This window comes from Takifugu rubripes, chromosome 19 (genome assembly GCF_901000725.2).
Source record: "Takifugu rubripes chromosome 19, fTakRub1.2, whole genome shotgun sequence".
Classification (NCBI taxonomy): domain Eukaryota; kingdom Metazoa; phylum Chordata; class Actinopteri; order Tetraodontiformes; family Tetraodontidae; genus Takifugu; species Takifugu rubripes.
Window position 1 is genome coordinate 11,289,947 of NC_042303.1, and position 24,359 is coordinate 11,314,305.

A 24,359-nucleotide genomic window follows, 5' to 3' on the forward strand; every position below is an offset into this window, starting at 1 on the left:
CAATAGTAGTCACAAATGACCCGAGCTGGGAACAAATTTAACTTAAAACGGCTCTGAAACATTTGCTTTGGTGATTAAAGAAAGGCTGCACACTCAAAATTGTGTTAACTATAAATAGCTGGCATCAGATCTGCTGTCAGGAAAATCATTTTTTCATGAACAAATTAAAAATTGAAAAATGAAAGCACACGTGACCATGAACGATTTACAACAAAACAGAGAGACGGGGGAAGGGGAGTTTTTTTTATCCTCTCTCATTTGTGCAAGGGCTGCTGCAGAACAATCCTCATCATCCAATACAGACAGAAAGAAATGTGACAAGAGGGAGGGACTTGTGTGAGAGGGAGAGAGGCACAGCAAATGAGAGTGAAGGAGAGGTGTTCCTCGCCTAGAATGCCCTTGCCTCTGTGGAAGCTGGGAGTCAGAGAGAGGAAGGAGAGTGGAGAGATAGTAGAGACACGAGCAGGTGCTGACGGGAAAAAAGAGAGTAGAATCAATTGAACAGCTTCTCAATCTAAAAAAATGTGTTAAAACACAAGTAAGAGAGAAAAAAGTAGAAAAATAATCTCACTTCTAAACTGGAGCCCATTTTTTGTTCCTCACAGTCTCACTCGTTGAGCTTCTTACCCTCTTTTTCTCGTACGGATTGTCTTTGCTCGGATCACTCCGTCACCCTTTTTGACAGACAGAGCCACCATGGAAACGGGGAGCCCCAGGAAGATTCAGTTCACTGTTCCCCTGCTGGATACCCATCTGGACCCAGAAGCAGCCGAACAGGTGAGCAGGAGGACGAAATTAAAGGGTGGGAGGCAAATTTGGGAATAAGGAGGATTCCTTATCTTAGTTTCAGCACATGCATAGATTTCAATAAAGTTAGAGCAGACTGGCTGGTGAACTGGTAAAAGTACATTTTCAGAAATACATCAGACCCCAACACTTAATGACCACGGCGTTTCTGCTGAGCAGCACTTGAAGTGATCACGATGAGGATGGATTTCTCCACCTCCAGCCACAGTGGAGGAGGCTCCTAGATACACAGTAGAGTCTGGGGAGTGCTGAGCAGTGTTGCAGCCTACCATGGCTGCAGTACTTTGATGTTGTTTGGGGTTTTAACGACTGCCTGCTGTCTTTATACAGCTGGGATATACCTATAAAAAGTGCCATATGTTACAGATTTCTTGGCATGGTCATTGTCAATGGCACCGCAGCATGATAACTACAGGGCATAAAGATGAAGCAAAGGAACGATGCAGGAGTTAAAGGCTGAGAGCGGTTTGAGTGACTTTGCATGTGGCGATATGATGTGTCCCACTTTCCCGTCGTCATAAATATAAGATGAAGAGGACAGGCCATTCATAATGGATGAACCTAGAGTAAAACCAGTCGAGATCGACAAATCTCTTTAATACCTTTTCAACTCTTTCCTCATATGTTTGATTGAGGTGTGTGATGTTTGAGTTGGTGTTTCTACACAGGGTCAAGGCAGAAATCAGGTGTAATCAAAGGTTCTGGATAATCATGTATTTTAACAATGTAGGCACAAAAAGGAGTAAAAAAAAAGCCTTCACTTCGGTGTACTTCAGTGATGATTGCACAATTATTACATTACTGTCAATGCTAATTCAAGGGGGAAAGGGCAAAAACTTGACTAACATAGGTAGGCAGCTACTATACACCCCAAATCTGACCAGTTTAGATGCTCCTAATGGGGAGAAACTATAGGATGGCACAATGTTCTTTCAAGAATTTCTTGCATTCCCATTGTTTAGCTGTTAATTTATTTCTTTTTGGCACTTAATCCACTTTCCTTCATGACCACACATCCTCCAGCTGGTTACCTCTAGTCTTGTAACCTGATCATTTAGTTCTCAGCCATTTCTTATAACTCCTTGTTCAACGTCTTTCTATGGCAATAAAAGGGGTTAGCTGGAAGGGTTAGAAAGGGTGAACTATTCACTCATAATTTTTTAATACTTCTTTTTCCCTTTAGGTTTTTGCTTCAGCCATTTATACCAGTTGTTTCTGTTGTTCTCCGGCTGTTTTTTTCAAGTATCAGGATTCCATATCCATTCAGGTATTTCCACCTTCCAGCTGCAGGATTTTCCTCATAGTTCTGTTCATTGGGGATCCAGTTTTTGCATTTCCCCCAGCTGTAGAAATTTCCTCCTGTGGCTTTGACTGAATGCAGCAGCTTTACCTTTTACTTTGAACGAAGTCCACCTCAGCCATTCACTTCCCTCTCAGGATCACCTGCCTGCGGCGCCTCAGATGAATGCTTGAGCTCTGAGGAGTCTTCACAAACATGTGCAATGTTTTTTCTTGCAGTTTCTTCCCTTTTATGTCCCCAGCGATGGTGCGTGTAAGAGACCTCAATGGTCTGCACAACAATTTAAATCCCAGCAGCAGCTGCTGAGTGCTTTTGGATGCCTGGAAATACCTTAATGTTCACATTATTCTGGAGTTGCTCAATAGATCCACAATCTCCTCATGAAGCTGCCCCTTCAGCCTCTCATAGTGCCATAAGGTAACCGGGTGTTTTGGATTTTCGTGTTTCTAAAAGTAGACTTTTCTGTAGTGATTAATGAGGAAAATCATTTGCATCAAACACAGGAAGGCAAGAGTCAAGAATGGAAACAAAGTGTTGAAGACTGTTATTGGTGAATGCAATTGTAGTTGCTCAGATGTTCCCTTCGCCTCAGTTTGACTCAGAAAATTGATGCCTGCTGTCTTTATTTAAATATCCTGGCTGCAGTACACAATCATGTGTGTCTCCTGCCCTGAACATCATCTGCATAAACCCATGGGAGTTTTCAGCCCTCATTCCCATTGAGACCAGACCTTTAATGACTTCTTCTTCGCCCACAAATTCCCGTCAATGTCGCTGAGCATGCATGCCCGCTGTGATTTTACACTGTGATTAAAAAAATGAATGACAGACATGTCACTGTAAAACACAATTAGAACACAAAGAGAAATGCATCATACATACTGATACGCTTCTCAGTGGGTCTCATGAATGTCAGGCTGAGGGGAGGGTGGTTTTCCAGTGCTTCATTAATCTCTGACACCAGTTTGATAAAACAGCATCTGTGGGCAACCACAGATTGGCTGGAACAATCTCACTGGCATCAAACCGTCATAACAACGACGGACATTATCCGGACTGATTCTGGATTATTCATGAAAAGTTTTCTCCTCCAAACCTTTTGATGTGATGGCTGTATTTTATTTTTTGATGAGCAATTTTAATGGCCGTCAGTGTTCCTATGTCCCTCATTCCAGGCTGCTGTAGAAATGCGTTCACTAAATCCCAACCCACAGGGCCTTTGTCTCATAATCTGCAGCAATTTACTGAGCATGAACACAGTTTTCTTGTTCAGGCTGCTGAGTCTGCAAACACACTGACCTCACATATTGGATGAAGGTAGGAACCATCTCGGATTCTCTCAAAGGCAGATCAAGGACACGGGCTCCATGAGTCACAGTTTCACACAGAGCCACTGCGTAAGCAATTGGGTGGGACAAAAACTACATTAAATGTCAACAAAACACAACAATGATTATCTCAGCCCCAACCTTTAAGCCACATTTATCCATTACCCCACAACCCGAGAATATTCCTGCCTGGCTGTTGTTTTCTGAAAAGCTGTTTGTTGCTGTGGGTGTAGCTGTGGCCTGTGGACTGAAAGGCAGACGTGGATATTAGGGGATCTGAATCTGCCTGGTTAGCAGTGGTATTTCTGTGAGCGAGGATTCAAGGAGGGTGTGAAGAATAATAATGACTTGGGACATAATCTGCGGTGGTGGTGGTGGTGTGTGTGGGGTATTTACCAGACAAAACTCATCCTTGAAGGGCACAGGCAGAATGCTGAATTTAGGTCTCCAATAAAGAGTCCTGATGATACTCAGAATGTCCTGCTGATTAACCTCAGAATGGTACTTTTTATAAAGTGTGGCCATTTTTCATTACACTATATTATTTCTGCTTTGATCTAAAAATAGAGCTCCTGTGTGTGTGGGGGGGTGACACATATGAAGTAGCAGGAGTCCCGGTCCTGATGAAGGACCACTTTCCTCAGACTTTACTCATTTTCATTCATGCTTTGTTCTGCACATCCGGCCTCAAAGACAAACCTGAGAGAAAAGGTTTGCTGTTATCTGCAGTGCAGTGGGATGCATCCCTCCACCGTCGGAACAGACCTGTTTTATATCTTAAAAATAATCTTTTTGGTTGCGTCTGAAAGACCCCAGGTGCCTACAGTATGGGCTGAGCTTCATGGCTGCCAGAGCTGAGCTGCTGTTCGGACACGGAATCTCTGCAGCATCTGGCAACACCCAGCAGATGCTTTTTGATACACATCTGCGTATCTTCACAGATTTTAAGGTCAAAAAATGGCAAAGATGAAGTAATATCTGTTATGGGCTTGGATCACAATCCTATTTTAAAGTATAATGAAAAGTTTTTGATGCCATCCTGGTTCATAATGTTTGGACGGTAACCTTAACTCATGACCCCAATCCTCCACCGCTAACCCCAAAATTTTCAACGCTTAATGGCTGTTGATCAGGGTTAAATGTTCTAATCCCAAGCATATTTGGGTGTTGGATAATTAATTGACAACTAGGGGTGAGAACAAATCCACCTCGTGCATCCCCAACCTCTGCAGACTCTGATCAACAACCCAGTCATTAATGTTATATTATATATAATATATCCATATTATATACTGTTTAACTAATAATAATTCAGCATATTGTCCCCTCTTTTTCAGATCAGGAGACGTAGACCCACTCCCGCCACTTTAGTTGCATCCAGTGATCAGTCATCACCCGGTAAGACAATTTCATTTATTTACAGGTGATTAATATAATACTGTCTCTCTAACTATTTGTTTATCATAAAGTTTAGGTTATATATTTGTGCCAGCGCTGCCACTGGGCAAAGAAAACAAGCAAAGACAGAATAAAACTGACCCACAAATTTTTGAACCCTTTAATTGTTCAACTAAATGAGGTCCATGTTCTGTCCAGTTGTTACAGAGGAGCGCTCACAGGAGATAATAACGCATAAAATCAGTCACCAGAGCCTCAAATTTCCAGGCGCTGACTTTATAATTTTCAGTTGTTTTGCTGATAGCTCGCATCAAATTCAGCAGTGAAAACAGCTGTGGATCCTGATTGGATCTTAATGATCAAGCACAGCAGTGATCTTGGTGATTATTTTTCTTACCCATGACTCATCTATTTACTCCCAGCTTCCCTCCGCCTCTGCCTCTGCTTCAGTGTGTGGAGGCTCTAATGTGACCCAGCACTGGATTAAAAAATAATCAACTGGAAATGTGTGGGGCTGGCGGATGTTTTTTAAATCAAGATTTGATGTGTTTTCTGAGTTCGAATGGTAGAAGATTTAAGTTGAATGGGTTTGGGTGGCACTTAAACGGGTAGAAAATGAATGGAAGTCAATGTGAAGATCCCACAAAGCTGCTAAAAATCCTCCATGTGAGTGATTTTCTGCATCTGCGTGTATTTCAGCTGCGGATGCTGAATGGGCAGAGCGTCAGAGAGAATCAGCCTTGATCTGCCAATCAGCATCCTTTCAGCAATCCTCGATCTTTGGAGATGAGAAACAGAAAAGGCAAAGGAGAGAAATGCACCTCAGTCTAAGCTGGAGAGAGAATCTCTGACGTTAACGCAACCGTTACAAGAGCAGGAGATTCAGCCCGCATTTCTTGGCTGGTGTAATATTCCATGTTCTTCTCTGATGAAAGAGTGGGCTCTGTCTGTTCAGCTGCTCGTTAAAATGATGCTATTTTTCCTCCCCATTTGTCTGAAAAAGAACACAATAAATGTTGGTCCAACTGGTTTTCTTTGGCCCAGAGTTGAAATATAATTGCCTGGGACTTTTCCAAGATAAATCCCGACACATGACTTTGATGTATAAACAGGCACAACTTTTCTATCAGAAATACTGTTGGTCCCATTTGGTGCGTGTGCTCGGACTATCATCATCATCATCATCATCATCATCATCATCATCATCATCATCATCATCATCATGAGGTGGATATTGGAGAGGATTCCATCAACAAATACCTGATAACCTGGAGTTATATTTATGAGGCCCATTCCACTTTCTGTTCATGCAATTTTAACATTTGCAATATGCATTTTCACTACATATGGAGCCATACAACAGATAACTCATTGTGAATCATTTTTATATGATTAGTATATATACTGCAATCATATTTGGAGTTAATACATTTTAAGCTCGATTTTTTGACAGTGTGATTAGAGAGGGACTATATATAGGAAATAACCTATACTATTATACTACTAGTCTAATATTGGTGTATTTTTTATTGTGCGTGTGTGTGTTTGTCTGCTTTCATAAATTTGTGATAAGGGGAGAGGAATGGGAATGGAATAAATATGATAATAAGGATAAGGAGGAAAAGCAGAGCTGTGCTGGTGTAGACTTGATGTGCTGACCATCCAGAAGGGTGTCCTGTTGCTCTGTCAGCTGGTCGTCCTGACCTCTGTGACCTCCAGTAGCTGCAGCCAAAGCTGTAAAGATGAACAGAATTGACTAAAGGCTGAAGGAGAGCTCACGATGACAAAGATTTTCTAAAGGACTGTTCTTACTAGAAAGAAAACAGTGAACATTCAGGTATTCAGAAAACATGATGTTTCCGTTACAGCGTAGATAAAAAAAGGTTCTTTTCAGTCCGACTCTTGTATGTTCCAGCGCTGGCTGCTATTTTAAGCGCAACCCTTTAACTGCTTCTATTAGAAAGTTCTATTACATCAGATCAGTTTGCATTTGTGACGAGGTGAAAGTCTGACAGACGTGTGAGGATGAAGTTTTGATCACCCGCGCTGTTCGTTCACTAGACTCAGAGTAACCACGCAAACAACTGGAGTCCTTTGCAAAGGGGGAGCCGAGCAGCAGTTCAAGCTTCCTCTGTCAACTCCGTTCGTCTGCTGCTCGCTCACCTCTTTTATTGGTGCAAACAGAATGGGTGTCTAAACAGGATATCGTAATTCATTGTCTTCTGACATCTTTACAAACTTCTCTAATCCTGACCAACAGGATACGTCTGAGTGCTGAGCTTGATAGTAAGCAGCTTCAGCACTTTTACGACACTCTCATGTTCTTCCTTTCCTATCAACATTCCTCAAACACTCAAAGTCTACATACAATAGCATTTAAAGATAATACTAATAACAACAATAACAATAATCCTTCTCACAGACGTTTTCATCAAGACGTTTGAACAACCAAATAAAGAGAATGGCGATCATTGAGTCCTGATGCTCAAAATGTTGCAGCAATAAAGGGGACAGCAGCTCGTCACCTTCTGTTTCTGTGCCTGCTAATTGAATATTAGTAAATAATCCACATTTGATTTTCATTTTGCTACTGAGATCAGACTTCGGTGGCAGAAACGCTTTGCTAGATTAGTCATTATTGATTAGAACTACTGATAAAGGGAGCAGTCCTGATAACTGACACCAGAAGAATCATCCTATTTCCTGATATTCTAGACGATCATGACAAGTGTTCCTGCTCTCTTTGGAGTTGTCCTAGCAACAATAAGTAACAGCAACTGTAACCTAGCTCAAGATTTTTTTTTCTTCATCCAGTTTCTTATCAACTGCTTCCTAACTGACTCCGCCCACAATCAAATATATTTCAGAATCTTTTTCATTGGCAGAAACTGCAACAGGCAGCGAAATGAGAGCGGCCTGGCTGAAAAGGGCGGGAGGCTCATCTCTGTTCTCGTCTGGTGTGGTGTCAGACCGCCGTTCAGCTGGGAGTTGCACTGATAAATTCATCTGTGCTCTGTTTTATTGGCCATTTATCTCTGGTTCCGCAGCGCAGATGGGCTCAGGGCTGAAAACCATCTCGCGTCAGGGATGTGAAGTTTTTCCATTGACAGCTCCTACTTTTTGGCTTTGCTTTTAAACATTTCTGTTTTCTTTGATTGTTTTGATGATCCTCCTCTTTTCAGACTGATGTATAACAGCTTATGAAGTGTCATTTGAGGGACAACCAGTGACTATCCAATTTCCAGGGAGTGATTTGACGCTAAATCCATAACTGGCCTATAAACTCCAGAGAGATTCCTAAAATAAGATTAGTTCGGAGCCCGACTGTAATCATCCATGTTCAAATACAATTTTAGAAGCAAGCTTATGATAAGCTGATTCAGAAAGCCTCACATAAGCATCTATATCTCAATAACATCTTCTAGGTGTACGACTTTCCACTGCCTGGAGATGTACAGCATGAGTTGCCAAGCAACAAGATGGTGTAGAAAAAAAAGTTCTAATGATGGAAACCCTCAGATTTGGATCAGCCTGCTAATTGCTGATGAATGTTGTTTATTTAACTAGTGTTCTACTAGTGTAATAAATAATATGGTTTTCCTTGAGCTTCGCATTAGCGTTCATCAAATCAGCCTGGTAAATAAACATCTCCATCACATTTTTACAATCTGACACTTTAATATTCCTCTAAAGAAAACATGTTGCCACACTCGTGTATTCATTTGCATTCTAATGAAATTCCACATGAGTATAAATTACTTCTCTTCTTCTCCTGAGAGGTTTTCGCTGAGGCCTTTTGTTTTTTACTCTTACCTAAGTGGACGGTCCCCTCTTTTGTTTTAAAAAAAGACAATGAATGTGTATAAAAAGCCTCTTTCACATATAAGAAAGGATCAAATTAACATTATCTATGTCCAGCATGATTGTAAAAGGAAGCAGAAGCTTAAGTCCGCCTCGCTCTGCGCTCTGGAGACTAACGTCACTCCGTGGGCGCTATGATGACAAACTGACCAAATCATGTTTTATCTATGGAAGCTATAAATAATCCAGTACAAAAGTGAGCATCCCATGTAGTATCTGTAATGCTTTTCAAGGAAAAGGGTTGCTTTCAACAAGAAAATAAGGCAGTTTTTGTAATATTGTGCCACAATATATTTCATACAAACCTAAAAAAAAAGAAGAAAAAAGCACTTAGTTAAACTGATTAACAAAATGTCCCTTTCAAGGAATAGCACAGCCATGGATACCCTTCCCTGATAGCTTTAATTCACTATTTGGCTCTGTAAATTGAATTTGGATCTTTAAAACAGATTTTTTCTTCTTTCCTCTTCCTGACAGAAATAGATGAGGACCGTCTACCCAACCAGCTGTACAAGGTAACCTTGGGAGTCTCTTCCACTTAATTCCCTCTTTTTCTTTCTGCCTTTCTTACTGACATGAAATGTTTTACAGGCAGCGTTGCTGAACTCTCCCCGACAACGACGAAAAGGACAAAAAGGGACTCCTACAATGAAAGGTGAATATGACCTATGCATACTTTGAGTTACAATAATTACAATGCTATTTTTCCCTTATTACATGTTATTGCTGTTAGATGGGGAAAACAAGCTTTTCATTTTTAAGTTACCTCCTGTCAGTCACCAGGATGTTTAATACATATTTCTCAGGGACTTAATGAGTTAAGGTCAAACATCCAACTAGATTCAGTCCAATTTAGGACATCCATGTGGGTTATTACGGGTTAAACGTGAGACTATTAACCACATTACATCTTTGTCTGCTAGTTGAAAATATGGCAAAAGATATTGTTGATGCTCTTCCTGCATGTCCGCCGATATGGAATCTATCATTTGATTCTGCTTCATCACCATCTTTGGATTTAGAAAGCCAAATCTTTAACCCGTCTATATCCCATCCCCATAAATAAAGTGTCCCACTCAGGATCCAGTCTGGAAACACAATTGTAAAAAATGCTGAGGTGATTATTTCCTATATCTCTCTTTTTGTTATGCAAATCGGGCTGTAACTGCAGGCACCAAAATGCAAATGTTTAATACTGAGAAAACAGAAGCCTTATCCAAGAGAGCAAGGAAATAATAATAACGATAAATAAGCTGAGAATTGTTGCTGCGGGATGTTTAGACTTCAATTAGTTCCACAGCTCTGTGTAATAAACCGCTTCGGCACGAGTACGCTTTAGTTCCCCACTACAAGCAGATTACCGGTTCTAAAGCTTGCATGAAGGAGGCTGAGGGAGGAGATTAGCCTAATCATCTCCAAACTTCGATACCTGCACCCTCCGCTCCCCCGCTCCAAAAAAAAACAAAACTGCTGTGTGCTAATTAAATCTTCACAAGCTTATTCCAGCTTATTTTATATAAGTGCTGGATTGCTTCACCTTTGACAAGCGCTGCTCTCCCATTGGCTGGCTTCATCTCGCACCACTTTCCTACCACGCTCGTCCTAGTTCTCCCAACATTTCCCCGCAGGAACTGCTCCTCCCATCCTTCCAACTTTGCTTTTATCGCTCACCTTTCATCTCCACTTCTTGCCGCTGCTCCAGAGCTGCAGTTCCTGGTGGAACACCATCTGTACAGGCAGCAACAGGGAGCGGCGGATGAGTGCTCCTCAGAGAGCTGCCTGTCAGACCGCCCCAGTCCCGACTCGGTTCCCGCCGGGGAGGAGCTCCCACATGACGACGAAGCCACCGCAGAGGCTATTGAGAAGCTGCGCTGCCAAATGGAGGGTATGTGATGAAGACTGAACCTTTCAGTCACAGTGAGCCAGTAATAAGCATGAAGAACACTCATATTTATGAGCCCAGATGGTGTGAAGGGCATCAGACCAGTGATGAGGTCAAATATTGACAGCGCATCAACACCACCAGGACGGAGACGCAGAGGAATGGGAGGACGTTTAGGCGAGCCTATTAGCATTTGAAGAGAGCTAAAAAGTAAGCGGAGGCTGAGGTAGACTGCATAAAAAGGGCTGGAGGGATGTATGTAAATGCACGGTAGGGTTCAGAAGAGAGCCTAGAATAACAAGCAGTGGGACAAAAAGAACAGGGGGAGGTGGGAGAGAGAGGAATGATTTAGTTTCATATTTTGGGAAACAAGCTTTTTGGCTGTTTTGCTAGGATGACATAGGAAGATGAAATTTGGCATTCTTGGAGTAGTTTGTGTTAACACATAATACACACCAACACTCTGCTTAGCCTAGCTTAGCTTACTTTGGCAAGGTCACAAACACATTTGGTGTTTTATGGAAACATCCAAGCAGGGTTTGCTTCTCTCAGAGGAGCTTTCTCACCAACTATTTCTGCACATGCACACACATGCCATGCTTTTGATTACAACTCAGTGGTTTAATCGCGATGTGCAATGACATATGTCACGAAAACCCTGTTATCACGATAGAACTAGGAAGGATATGCTAAGCTAACTAAGCTGGCCTCATAGGAAAGTACAGACCGGGTGGTTTGACCTTGTCTTCTGTTGTAAATCTTCATCAAAGTGAACAATCATTTTGATGATAACATGGCACAGTGCCCTTTTTTTTTTTTTAAAGCTGAGGACAAAAACAGCAGCCAGCATTTCAGCTCAGGCCAAATATTACACTTGAATGGCTGATGCTGAGAGAGATGCTTCCAGCACAAAGGATCCTCGTCTTCCCCGTCTGCCTGTCAGAGAGGGAATCTTCGACACGCAGACAGCTGCATTAGAAGGGAATCTGTCAGGATGAGGGTTTACAAAATAAAATAATTTAAAAGCAGTAATGCTGCAAATAACTTTGGTGGCTCATCAAAAAAGCTGCAAAACAAGTCAGAACATTTTTACAAGACAAAACCATTAGCTATATTTTTTAAAAGAGGTTTTTCTCATTTTACTTTATAACTCCACTCTCTGCTATGTGTCACTATTCTGCTGCTCATATGGTGTCCTGGTTCTGTGTGTGCCCCCCCCGCAGAATTCTCCAGGGAAAGTGTACTTGACGCTGGTGGACTCAAGTGTCCCCTCTCCAAGGACAAAATGGACTGTTCCAACAGCACTGATGTGGCAGATCCAACCTCTCGACAGAGCGCCACACAAGCAGGTACACTGCAGGAGTCAGACGAGCTCCCTGGGGAAGGTTTTAAATCCTTATAAGACGCTGCATCATCAACACACTTAGATGTGGTTTGCTTATTTATTTATGTTAAACAGCTCTGGCCTCTTAATCAACAAACATGTGTGGAGATACTTTGATCCATTATTCATAGCTAAAATGCCTTGAGAGACAATGATGAGTTCATTTCTACAGCTTACAACAAGCTAGACGTGCTACCATTAAGCAGCGTTGAGTCCTGCGCTTGAACCTCGTCAAGTTTGAGCAGAACGAAGCAGAACCATCAGCCACCATGACTGCAGCGGCGCCCCGCGTGACCGCTGCGTTCTCTGAGCCGCAGACTGCAGTTAATTAAGGAGACATCAGTAATTTAGCTCTGATTTGTGACCTCTTGTGTTCAGAGATGTTCTGTTTTAATAAACCATTTAATGCTTCAATGATTGGAAAATTGGGGGCTCCATTGGCACCAATTGACCTCAGACATTCTGAAATATATTCAGTTTAGAAAAACAAAAGGTCCTGCCAACAATTCGGAAGACTTTCGGGGCTCAGCACGAAATGTTCTATTTCTCATCTCGGTTGAAGGTTCAGACTGTTAAAACATTTATTTTAGAGGCAGCACGAACAGAAATTCAGTGGGAAGCCCAGATGTTTGCCCTCCTTCACTCTTTCTACCATTCCATCTCTATTTGACAGATATGGAAGACGTGGCGTCCAGCGTGAGTCCAACTTCAGAGAAGACAAAGAAGTAGATGGAGCGGGGGAGTCTTCTGTGGGACACAGCAGCGCTGCCCTGCTGTGCTCAACCAGCCCAGCGCAGGGACGAATGATTCGCCGTTATTAGATACCCCAGGTCATCGTCAGTGCGACCCTACAGTCAGCCCAGAGGAGGTCCAATGTTTTCACTTCAGCCTGACACAAAAGGACCAGATCATCAAGTCAAGACTCTTTTTTTTTTTTTACTTTTTATTCACACAGTTGTGTCGTTTAAATATCATCCTAAACCTCACCTTTCTCACAAAAAAGCCACTTGAATACAACCAGACATTTGCATTTTCATGCTCAAGTCATCAAACTTTAGCAATTGACCCTCATTTCATTTTTTTTAAATCTAAAAGAAGTTAAACTTTTAGCTGACCATGCTAACACAGGTGTTATTTCGGTGCTAGCTCAAAGCAGTTTCTATCCCAACAGACGCGGTTGCCAGGGGGTGAAGTTTTTCCACAATCTGAAGCGTTTTACTGAAGACTCCGTCCACTAAACACAAGTCAATACCTGCACCTTATTTGCTCAATGACATTAGTGGAGAAAAGTGACCACATGACGTCAAACCATAAATGCCTATTTTCAGCCTGTTCGCTACAGTGCTTTAAACATCACGTAAACACTGGAAAAAAATTGATACTTGAACGCAGTCTAAGAATGTCCACCTTCCAGCCTGCAAGTGGAAGTGCAGCAAAACATTGACTTGTAAATTAATCGAGGATTTTAAAGCTCCCGTGAGTGAGAGGATGTTAAAAAGTCAACAGTGTGTGATGTCCCCTCATTTGCATCAGCAGATTTATTATGTATATAATGACAATCGTTCCATAACGTTCACATTAACACAATAGGAAACTAGAACCACGTTAGTTCTGATGTCACTGGAACAGCTCAACTGCAGCGCGAACACTAACCACAATATCCACAAAGAACAATAGAGGCGAAAACGTCCCCACACGCATCATTTAATCATGGGTAGTGTGATGTTTGCTTTTTTCTTCTCATTTTTCAAAAAACGGCAACAGTAACTGGGTTAAAGCGACGGTGAATTTTGTTCAGTTTTACTTGAATTGACTGTTGATGATGTATGTAAACTAAATTTGTTTGTTACAATAAAAATATGTAAATTGTTACATTGGTGTTTTGCCATTTTTGACCTGAGCCAAGTTTTTTGAACTGATATCGTATAGTCCCTGATCATCATCAGTAAAATCTTTATCGTCTTCCTCTAAGATCAAAATATTCTGAAAAAGCCCCCAATGACATTACGTCACTGGTGTTGCACTTAGCAGTTGCTGACTGTATTCTAAAAATAGAAACTCTTACAATAAATAATTCACTGTATTCAGTTAGGGGCATAAAAACATACATTTTTCATATGCAGAACTGCATTTGCTGTCTACTTCATGACACTGCAGAAATTTAACTTGATTTCAGCACAGATTTATGGCTTGAAGACAAACTCCTGTGAAAATAAGTACTGCAGAGAAAAGCTAAAAATTAGATAAAGAAAGCTAGCTAAGATGATTGTGAGCTGCTGGAATAATGGTGCAGGAGGCCTCCCCATCTGGCCTGGAATCCTGGAGCCACAGCTCCCAGTTTGCACCACAGCTCCTCCAGCTGGGAGAGCAGAGAACTAACACCCATGTTAAATAATGAAATAAAGGTTAACTTAGGATAAATGAAGTCAAATGATGAATTGCAGCTGTCAGAGCAACATCCAATGGCTTTTCATAGGTTTACTATTTACAATGGAGTTATTGTAGACTTAATCTGGACATTTCTAGTATAAGATGTGAAAAACATTTTAATTAAAATGGACAATTTTAAATTTGTCTGAAGGGAGATCGGCAGGTATGAGTGTGAGTTTCAACAGTGTAGAGATCAGGTCACAACACACATTCATTTCACGCTGCATTTGAACGCTTTGAAAATGTTTTTAATCAAAACACAGCATCAAGAAAACCAACCTCTTAAGGAACGATGAGGAGACCACAATGTCGATATTAACTGCTTGGTTAAAACTGAGCTGTGTACAGGCCAAACTACAAAGATATGAGTGAGAGGTGGCAAATTTAAATTAATCCCATGCACATGGCTGTTGAACATGACCAGCATGTAGGCTTTCTGTTACAGCATGAGACATAAGACGTTAGGACATCAATGTGCTGCTAACCTTAAATCCTAAAACCGCCCGTCCAACCCCCTCAGTCATTAACAGGACATGTCATTATAGCCATGTTCTCTTTGTGAGTCAGCATGAGCCTCAGCGAACCTCGTTCTAGAACGCATGGCGTCTACGGTTCTGTGTCGGTGGTGCGGCCTTGCGAGAACTGGTCTTCTTCCCTGGATCTCTCGTCCTTCGTCGCGCTGGGGTCTGAGAAGCCTGCAGGAGGCAGGAGATTGGAAGAGGCATTGGAAAATGTTGTTAATCGCCGAGGGGAGCAGTATCGGTATCTGCTAATCTCCTTGTGACATCACCGCAAAACAACCGCCGGTCCCAAATCTAATTAGAAAGATGGTGGAGCAGAGGGATTATTCTGTCAAAACAACATACATCACTCGCATCTTTAGAGCCGATTCACTGAAGTTCACAAGCTTCCTTTGGTGGAATAAATTTATAAAATAAATAATCTCTGAGGAGCAACAGAGGAAAACATGACCAATAACAAAAACAGGCCAGTGCCAGGGGCTGCAGACTACCAGGGGGCCCTGAGGACTTAACATAGAGCCAATTTTTGTTACACGCACATATGTCGTTTGTCCTGCGGTTCCAGTTCGAACGCTATCTAATGGTCGGCTTCTTATCAACTCTCTGTGAACTTTCAGTAAAATGGGTGAAGCAGACTAACATATATCTAAAAAGTCCAGAAATGGAATGGAATTTGTCCTCTAACCATAACCTTGGTTGAGGGACTTGATGGACAATAATTTTATTGGGTAAAACTGATGACAAGCTGCACTTTGCTACTTATTAAAACCATGTTCATCCTCAACAACGTAAAGACGCGATCAAACATTGTGTGAGGAAGAGAATCCCTTTAACCAACGGTATATTTGCTCATGCAGTGAAACAACTGAGGTAAATTTCTAAATGTGCCCTTTATATCAAGAGGGAAGTAAATTTATCATTCCATGGAAAAGTCTAGTAAATGAACACGATGCTTTATATGGCTGGGATTTGGTCTTTTTAGCTAAGCTTCCGTCGTCATCAATCAAGCGTGACGGTCAGATTTGTTACAGAGCAGACAAGAATTTGGAAGCTACCATTGCAGCCACTCTCCTTCCATTTGAACTTGTTGTCCTCGGTGTGTCGTGTCCACGTGGAGCGAAAGCTGACCAGCTCGGCCGTGATGTGGGCGAGACTCCACTGCAGCCCTCTGGAGCTCTCCCTCCAAAGATTACTGGGGAAAATAGACTGGTAATAACCTTTCAACTTTGCCTTTTTTTCTATATGGTTGAGGTGGGCTGCCCCAGCAAGGTGCAAGCCTATTATGTGTGTCACCTGTGTCTGTTGCAAGGGTCTGGTGGCCCTGGATTCTCCTCCACCAGAGGTATAACGATCTTTTCAGCCATGTCTGTCAGCAGTGAGAATGTGGGGTATACGATGAAGTCTATGAACCCTGCGGGAGTAGAACAAGAAATAATAACTTGTGCATTTCAGCTGACATGATGCAGGACGCAAACACGAACAGGAAGTAGATCTTTTAGCAGAAAGTTTGGTGAGAGAAGGGTTTGCATACCGATCTGGGACTCGGCTACCAGCGTGCTGTTGCGATCACACAGAGGCGAGAAAGGCAGGCCGAGCTCCGCCTCTCTATCGCCCTCACAAAGACAGACAAGGAGAGAGGAGATATTTTAAAGGGCATCCCACACAGCCCTGAAAATAGCTTTCGAAAGGTTATTTGATTCCAACACTCACCGCCTCAGACCTGCTGTCATGTTCAAATAATACCAATACGAGAATCACTTCAGTGTTTTAGGGCAAACTTTAAAGACTTAGCAGGAAGAGACTTCTCATGTGTTGTTTTGCAGAGTGAACAGCCCACACCTCCTCTATTCTATTTCTTCTTCCACTCCAGGGAGCAAATAGAGGGAACCATATTAGTCTTTCTGTACAGCTCAGCAGGCAACGGAGGTTCTAAAAACGCTTGCTTTTTTAGCCGTTCTTTTTGGACGGAGCGATGGGAATCTGACCAAATGTCACGTATGGGCTCATGTTTCCATGAAGGTTTCAAAAGATGCACCGTTTCAACGAGACCAGGGCGCTTTCGCGAGAGACTGAGTCATCAACAATATTGCGAGGTATTTCAGCCTCTTGAGTCATTATTCAGGTGAGGATAAGAGGCTGACAGAGACAGCCAGGATATGAAGGAGCAGCAGAAGAGCTGAAGATCGGAGTAAAACTCTTTATAGTAACTCAGCAGAAGAGAGCAGAACAGTCTCAGCTGTTTAGAACACAAATGCATCTTGTAAATATAAGAACTGAAGGAGAACACGTCTGTGGAGCAAAGATTACAAATGTTTTTCTTTTCTTTGTTGGAAATCTGTGCCACTTCATCTTAGATAACAACTTTAGGACATAAAACGGTGTCTCAACTAAAGAAATCAGTGACAACCACATGAACAGCAGCATCCTAAATAAAAAGAAATCCTAATCATGCACACAAACAGAACATTTTTGAAAATCATATTGTGCCTTTTTTAAAATAAAAAAAATTCCAATTCTCTGTATTAAATATAAACATAAGGTCATGTCTTCTTTTGTCTCCCAACTGTCCTGCACACCTGGTTTAGCACAACCCAAACACAGTGGCGCTGTTGTTTTATATGGTTGTTTCTGGTAGTGTTGCTAAGCTACTTGGATGGAAATTGATCTTAGCCACCCTCATATCCATCTATTGGCTAATGAGAAGCATAAATCAATCTCCTCATCCTTCAAACACCAACAGTCACACGTCAGATTTCCTACCTGCCGGAAGAACTCCTCCATCAGTGCTTTGGTCCAGCGAGAGTGCAGCGGCCAGGGCTTTGATGGGTGGCTGATGTCGGCCGTGTGGAGTAACAGAGACAGCGCTTTGGGCTTGTCGATCCTGTTGGAGAAAGCACGAGACCTGTTGGTCTTCAGTTTCACAGCACCTTTATAACGCAGACCTGAGCCACGCTAGCATCTCCCTCTCTTCCTCAGCTCCATCATTCAGCAACCTTTTGACCCACAGCAAAATTACCGCTCTTGCTGCTGTAGACAGGCCTTTATGGCTTTTACTTGGGACAAATGGGAGGACATGTCTGTGGACAGCACCATCTCGATGACCAGCGAGCGCAGCTCCCTGTGCACAAAAATGGGTGGTTAAATTGTTGACCTTGGATTAAGGAAATGCCCTGTGCGGCATGAACAGGAGGACTACATGAGGTTGGACCATTTATAGATGCCCTATTGCATTCTTTCATTCCCATGGCAACCCTGGGAGCTATAAAAGTCATTTTCAGTATGCTGCTGGCATTTATGTTTGGTGGCGTCTGCAGAGCTGAAGCATTTAGCTGATGGATTTAACAATATTGTCCTCGTCCAACGAATACATGTATAAAATAAAAACCCACTAATTGTACTGGGGGTTAATAAACACCAATTACAACCTTTATTAGAACGCTGATTACTTAGATTATCATTTCTCTCATTAGAAATCCATGAACAATGGAACAAAACTCTATACTGGATTAGGCCTTTGTCATGCACAGGGAATGTCTGCACTGTTAGCGTAGCCATGCTTGTCTTACATCCATTCTTCTCTTGTCAAATTAACGAAGATGTTCATTTGCTCGTTCTGCAGCAGGCGGAACGCTGCGCTCAGGTGATGGCTTTCCTGCACAGACCGGTCGTTGTAGATCAAAGCAAACTCTGACCTGGTGGAAACAAGAGCCAGATTGTGCATCAGTCCGTGAGATTAGCAAAATAAAGCTGCTCCATTTGGGTGAGGGGAGGCAGAGGCGCTACATGAAGAAGGGATGAAATGCTTAAGAAGCGAGATGTGATTAAACTGTGCCTGTGGGTACTAATAATACGCTAAAGCAAGTTGATTAACTACTAATTTGTGTAACTGCTAAACACGCAATGTAAAAACAAGCAACCGTGGCTCATTCTGATTGACAGATGAGCTCCTTCCCTGATTGTTAATGTGTTAAAATTGTTGCCATGGCGCCCAATTCTGGTCACGACAAACGACAAACACATGGCAAGATTTCGCACGTTCACAAAAGAGGAAGTGGCTATGCGTGATCAATCATCAATCCAGTTGCCTTCAGCTCTCTTTGTTTAATTTTCTACTTTATTTCGGCATGCTTTAATCAGAACCTGTTTTACTAATGTCTAACCCAACGACATACACAGCAGCATGTGTTGTTTTATTATACACAAATGTTTACACCCAAAAAAAGCACAGTATGTTGATGGGTGACAAGAGATTGCATTCTTCTACCCTCCAATGTGGGTGAAAAAATAGGAAATCTAAAAATACCGTGTCCTTCCATGAACATGTGCTTACATCAGAGTGCTTCTCCTAAAACTGCTGGACTATTCTACTGGTGGCTGACATAAATGTTATCTTTTATTTTTTAATAGCCCCTATGGTCGGAGTAACGGAAATATCTTTCAGTAAAACAAGGGGGGCTTACTTTGTGTGAATGTGAAAGTTGTTTGTGGTTCCCGTGTGTTCGTAGTCGTGGATGGCTGCGGCGAACAGCGACGCCATCACCTCCAGCTCTGTCAGCCAGTGCTGAGTAGAGATGAGACATGATTAGCGCATGTGCTGCACTGTGGCGTGAACGTTACTTCTTAGGGAGAATAGTACACCAGCAAGAATTGGTAATAAAATGCTAACTTTGCTAATATGGCGCCTCATGTCATCATGTTTCATACAACATCATCTCAGTACTGGTTGCAGGGTCACATGACCACTTACATTTATATGAGATTAAAGCAATAAAGCCACTATAGGAAGGTTTGTGTGTTCTCTGTGTTAAGGCGGTTTTTAATGTGTTTTAAAGATGTTAGAGGCTTTTCTGTGACCAATTTTACCATTGGTTTTGGTCTTTTAGAGGGATTTGTGGCCTATCAGGATAATAACATACTCTTTATCCTTCAAATAAGTACAGAATAATTATATTTATTTATTTTTTTACCACAAGGCCAGAGCGCAGCAGCAGGCAGTGCAGCGTCTGGGTCACATCAGCCGCATGAACATGGCTGTGGTAAGGGTTGTTGTGTTTGCAGTATCCTCTCTCCACTGCAGACAGGAACTCAGTCAGGCATGAGATGGGGATCTGCAAAATTGCAGCACATAATTATGGAATTCTGTGTTTAAAAGCCAGGCCCAGAAAAGAAGGCTGAATTGACTGGAATCGAGGTTACACTTTAAAGGGTCACGGCGTCCTGAAAGAAACACCTTTTAGCAAACGCCCGCGCGTCAGATTATATCAGTGATTCCAGGTTTCTCACAGAAGTCGACTGTAGTTAAATTACTGGAGCATTTTTTCATAGAATGATGACATATTGAAATGGAATGTATGTACAGTAGACTCCGTATATTATTGAGGAGGCTCAAAAATCATAGATGAAGACCTTAAAGCGACCGTTGAGCCCATATCTGGCGATCAGCTCAAAGAAGACGGTTTGTAGAGCGCGATCGGAGCTGGCTGAGTTCAGAGCAAACACGTCGAAGCTCCAGCGGTCAACATCCTGCAGAGGAGACGGACGTAGCATTGATGCACACGAGCTTTGCCGCGACTTCTGAGATGCACAGAGAGGTTTGTCAGCGGAGTCTCACCCTGAGGCAGTTTACGACGGCTGCGGGCTGGTCTGGCAGGGCCGCCGTGTAGGCCCTCTTGAACATCCTGAAGGAATGAAATGTTTATGTTGAGTCGGTTTAAAGTCTGAATGTTGATGCTGAGCAGTGGTCTTGTCTTACGGGGTGTTTATAGAAATCCTGTCTGTCCCTGTTGGAAGGATGTTTAAAGAAAAAAAAAACCCCAGAGAGGCTAATATTTCACAGTTGTCTTCTCTCTAACAGCAAGTTTATATTAGAGGTACACTAAAAACACAGGCATCACTTATTCACAATTTGATTCTTTAATATAAACCTTCCATTAATTTATCGGCCCTAAGTAGAACCGATTGGCTCATTTCTGCAGCGGCTGTTATCGTTGCAGGGGAGAAAAACCTGACAACTCTAGAAGAAATAAACGCTCCCTTTCACCTCTCCACAAATATCCCAGCCTGCACCGCGTGCACAATGCTGCGGAACTTGGGTTTCTCATCAGAGCGCCGCGCCGGCTGCCGAACCCTCCTGGTGAAGGTGGATGCCAGCCAGTCTGTGACCTCCGCGGGAACTCCGTCGGACTGCAGCTGCTGGAGGTCATCCTCGGTCTCCAGACACTGTCTGAGTCGAAGCAGGAGAACGGTGGGGAGATAAAGCAGAACAGGCTACGTATAGTCAAGATGTTACGAACGGCAGGAGTTCCTCCTCCTCGCGCATTGAACTAAATGATACCAAATTTTCTTGGTTTTCATGCGACGCTGTTGCTCTGGGTCAACGTCTGAAAACTGTAACCAACCACATCCAACTGATACAATCAGTTTTTGTCAAATTTGCTTTATTATCTTGTGTATCTCAGTGGATTTGGGTTTGGGAAAAGGTTCGACTAAGATACTTAGCCATGTTCCCTCTAGGGAGAATAACTTGTGTCAGGGGTATTTTTGAAGGCCCAGATCAGTTAGATTCAGTCAGGGTCAGAACTGTAGCAGCACCAGTTGATACTGGATACTTGAAGCAACCAGCCAGATGTACCTGTCTCTACCAAACTCTTGTTTGGGGCTGAGAAAAGAGTGTGGAACTACAACTAACAGAATACAACTGAAATAAAAACATCTGAGGTGAGGTGTGAGAACTTTTAATCTAAATGAGTCAAAACCTTTTTTTATGGTCATGTTTTTTGTTTGTGTGATCTCTGTGTCAAATCCGTGGTTTCAGTTGAAGACGTGCAGGTCCGGTTTGACTGTAGGTGTGAATGTCGGTGTGAATGGTGTGACTGTGAGTGTGAATGCTCCATATGTGCATGTTCTGAGACCGGTGACGCATTCGTCTGCTGGAAAAAGTTCCAGGTCTCCCTTAAAAAAAAAACCCACATGAAAATACAAAAGATCCATAAAGTGAGAAGCTAGAAAATCTTTCATCAACCAAAAACTTCGGGAAAGATCCTCTTCAGTGTTCTACCTTGTTCCGTCGAGATAAACAGCCTCGAGTAACGACGCCGTAAAATCCAGGTTTTTCTTTATTTCCTCAAAGTCGACATTCTTCTCCTCCAGCTGCTTCAGGATGCTCCTGAGCCTGAGGAAACAGAAGTGATTCTTAATAAAGCCAAACTGTGATTCTTAAAGCCAAAAAGGGGGTCGTTGGTGCCAAATTGTACTTTTGAGGAAAACATATACAACCCCAGGTTTAGTGGGTTGAACAGTAAAATTAATAAATCATTGTTCTTTTCCTAAATTATCTGTAATATTATCTATAATGCCTGTGAATAACGTTTTTTTTTTTTTTTAAATAAAAGTTTTCTTTGACAAACAGCAATAATTGAAAATCAAAAAGTATCCAAGTAAACCTGCAGAGAGGTCATAGGAGGTTTGTCATACAGTTGAAAACAACAATCCATCCATCTAAATCTAAGCCAGAGTGGCTTCTATGACTAAACCATAGTTAACCATAGTTATAGTATTCTAATCAAACTACGACACAGAACTGTGGGAAATGTTTTGCTGCCCAGCAGCAAAGGCAAATGCTGGGAGAGCTGGGTCCTCTCAGTGTGAACCCCTGCCGTGCGCTAATGCAAACTAGCCTCTCTGTCAAATCCCAAAATGCTTTGATATCAGTGGACTCTGTCAGCAGGAATCAGGCGTTGTTTTCTCCTCAGCGGTTTGACCCGTTCATTTCTCAGTCCGCCCATATGGTGCTGCGAGCAGACATGCTGCACCCTAGCCAACTCCCGCGCATGAAGCGCTCACAGCTTTTGGAGTGTTTATCACTCTGGCGAGGGCTCTGCGAGGCTGCGAGTCATAAAAATAGCAGGCATCAGAATGCCAGAGCTCGCTTTCTCAATGTCAAGCAATCTTTTTCTGATAATGACGACCTTTCCTTGGAGAAATAACACTTCTGGGAGGACATTTAAAGGAAATTACTCATCAAGTGCGCTTCAGAAACTTTGTGTATAGAGACAAATGTTCTTTTGGCTCTGGCTCTGTTGAATCTACACACTTCATAACATTATCCATATTAGGTGCATAGTGAAGATGCACGCGCACCCTGTAAAAAACAGATTTTGTGGTTAAAAATATAAAGAATAAATGAAAACAGTACATTTATGTCAGATAGGCCCAATATTTCATTTAAAACAAAAAACAAAACCCTATAAAAAAGGACCAAGATGCTGTCAGAAGTGTGCCAGTACTGAAAATATAATCAAGAAAATATCTTGCAATCTTATAGACACCATCACATCAGCACGTAAGCCAAAATAAAGCCACATGACCGCTTACCTCAGAGCATTTCCCTCCCACACAAGAAGCATGAGAAAGAGATGCATTCAAATTTCTACTGCAGGTGACACTGAGAAATAATCCTGCTTCAGATGTGTTTTTCAGAATGTTTAAATTAGCCTCTCATTCAGAAAATTTTGCTTTTGAGGATATTAATCACGGTAAAACAAAATCGGTAAAATCAAATCTGAGGGCGGCTCTGTTGTTATCTGTAGTATTTTTATCACATTATGATGAGAATGAGACAGACTAACGGCAACTCAATATAATATAAATCCACATTTACTACATGATATTTGCACCAACCCTCTTTCTTACCTAGAGATGGGGATCTGCAGCCTTTTCTTACGAATTCTTAGCAGTTCGGCCATTCCACATCCAAGCTACTTGCTAATGGACTCCAGAGTTTGTTTTTATTTTTTCCCCCTCTTTTTTTTTAAATCCAAGAAATAGTTGACAGAAAAGTTCTCCAAGCCATGTAAAACTTAGTGTGTCCTGAGACAGACTTCTGTTTCAACATCCCTCCCACCCACTTCTGGTGGGACCTACTCCACTTTCTTCTGATTGGTCAGGAAGTCCTAAAGTGTGTCAGTATGTGTGAGTGTGTGTTGGGGGTGGAGGGTTGAGAGAGGGTGAGTGTTTGTGTGTGGAGCTGTTGTGTGAGCCGCGAGTGTGTTGACCTCACTCGCTGATGAAGTGTTGACTGCGAAGCTTTCAAGCCATGTGTACCCAAATCCCAAATGAGAATTTTCCACCGCAGCCGCAAATTAGGCAACTACAGAGAGAGTCTTTCAGAGAAAAACCGCCAGAGTCGCCCAAAGCAAAACATATAAACAAAGCTTGTCCTCCGCAGCCACCCACAACAGCCCCATAGGTCAACTTTAGTCCCGAGACTGACGCGCATACTAAATGTGCGGGACAAAACCAGAGTTCTGTTGGGTCAGACGGCGTGACTCGGCCTGCACGTTGATGAGGAAGCTGCAGCTCTCAGATCTAAACGTCAATAACTTTAATGGTTGAGTCAGTTTTCTTTGTAGATTTATAAAATCAGTATCAAAGGATGGGGGGGGGCTGT

At 42.3% G+C, this 24,359-nt stretch overlaps 2 protein-coding genes and 1 long non-coding RNA gene across 4 annotated transcripts; 1 reads left to right on the forward strand and 2 right to left on the reverse strand.

The window, feature by feature from the left end:
* Window positions 1-240: 240 nt before the first annotated feature.
* On the forward strand, window positions 241-13,832 carry LOC105417853 (protein phosphatase 1 regulatory subunit 1A-like). Its single transcript, XM_011614066.2, has 8 exons — window positions 241-466; window positions 606-777; window positions 4,773-4,833; window positions 9,172-9,209; window positions 9,286-9,349; window positions 10,397-10,579; window positions 11,800-11,925; window positions 12,634-13,832. Exons 2-8 carry the CDS (start codon window positions 697-699, stop codon window positions 12,687-12,689), a joined length of 609 nt encoding a protein of 202 aa, XP_011612368.1. The 5' UTR covers window positions 241-466; window positions 606-696; the 3' UTR covers window positions 12,690-13,832.
* LOC115246969 (uncharacterized) lies at window positions 5,544-10,482 on the reverse strand. 2 transcript variants are annotated; one of them, XR_003886076.1, is made up of 3 exons: window positions 10,232-10,482; window positions 6,493-6,567; window positions 5,544-5,827 (listed from the first exon to the last, which is right to left on the reverse strand). It is a non-coding gene; the product is annotated as an uncharacterized lncRNA (long non-coding RNA). The 2 variants fall into 2 exon arrangements; XR_003886075.1 differs by having other exon boundaries at window positions 10,366-10,471.
* Window positions 13,833-14,604: 772 nt separating the features above from the next.
* LOC101068938 (calcium/calmodulin-dependent 3',5'-cyclic nucleotide phosphodiesterase 1B) lies at window positions 14,605-23,815 on the reverse strand. The gene is made up of 14 exons (XM_003973438.3): window positions 23,603-23,815; window positions 21,969-22,082; window positions 20,952-21,134; window positions 20,523-20,589; window positions 20,318-20,434; window positions 19,879-20,019; window positions 19,372-19,472; window positions 18,478-18,603; window positions 17,928-18,029; window positions 17,672-17,792; window positions 16,443-16,524; window positions 16,205-16,322; window positions 15,967-16,103; window positions 14,605-15,085 (listed from the first exon to the last, which is right to left on the reverse strand). Exons 1-14 carry the CDS (start codon window positions 23,653-23,655, stop codon window positions 14,997-14,999), a joined length of 1,551 nt encoding a protein of 516 aa, XP_003973487.1. The 5' UTR covers window positions 23,656-23,815; the 3' UTR covers window positions 14,605-14,996.
* Between the last annotated feature and the right edge of the window lie 544 nt (window positions 23,816-24,359).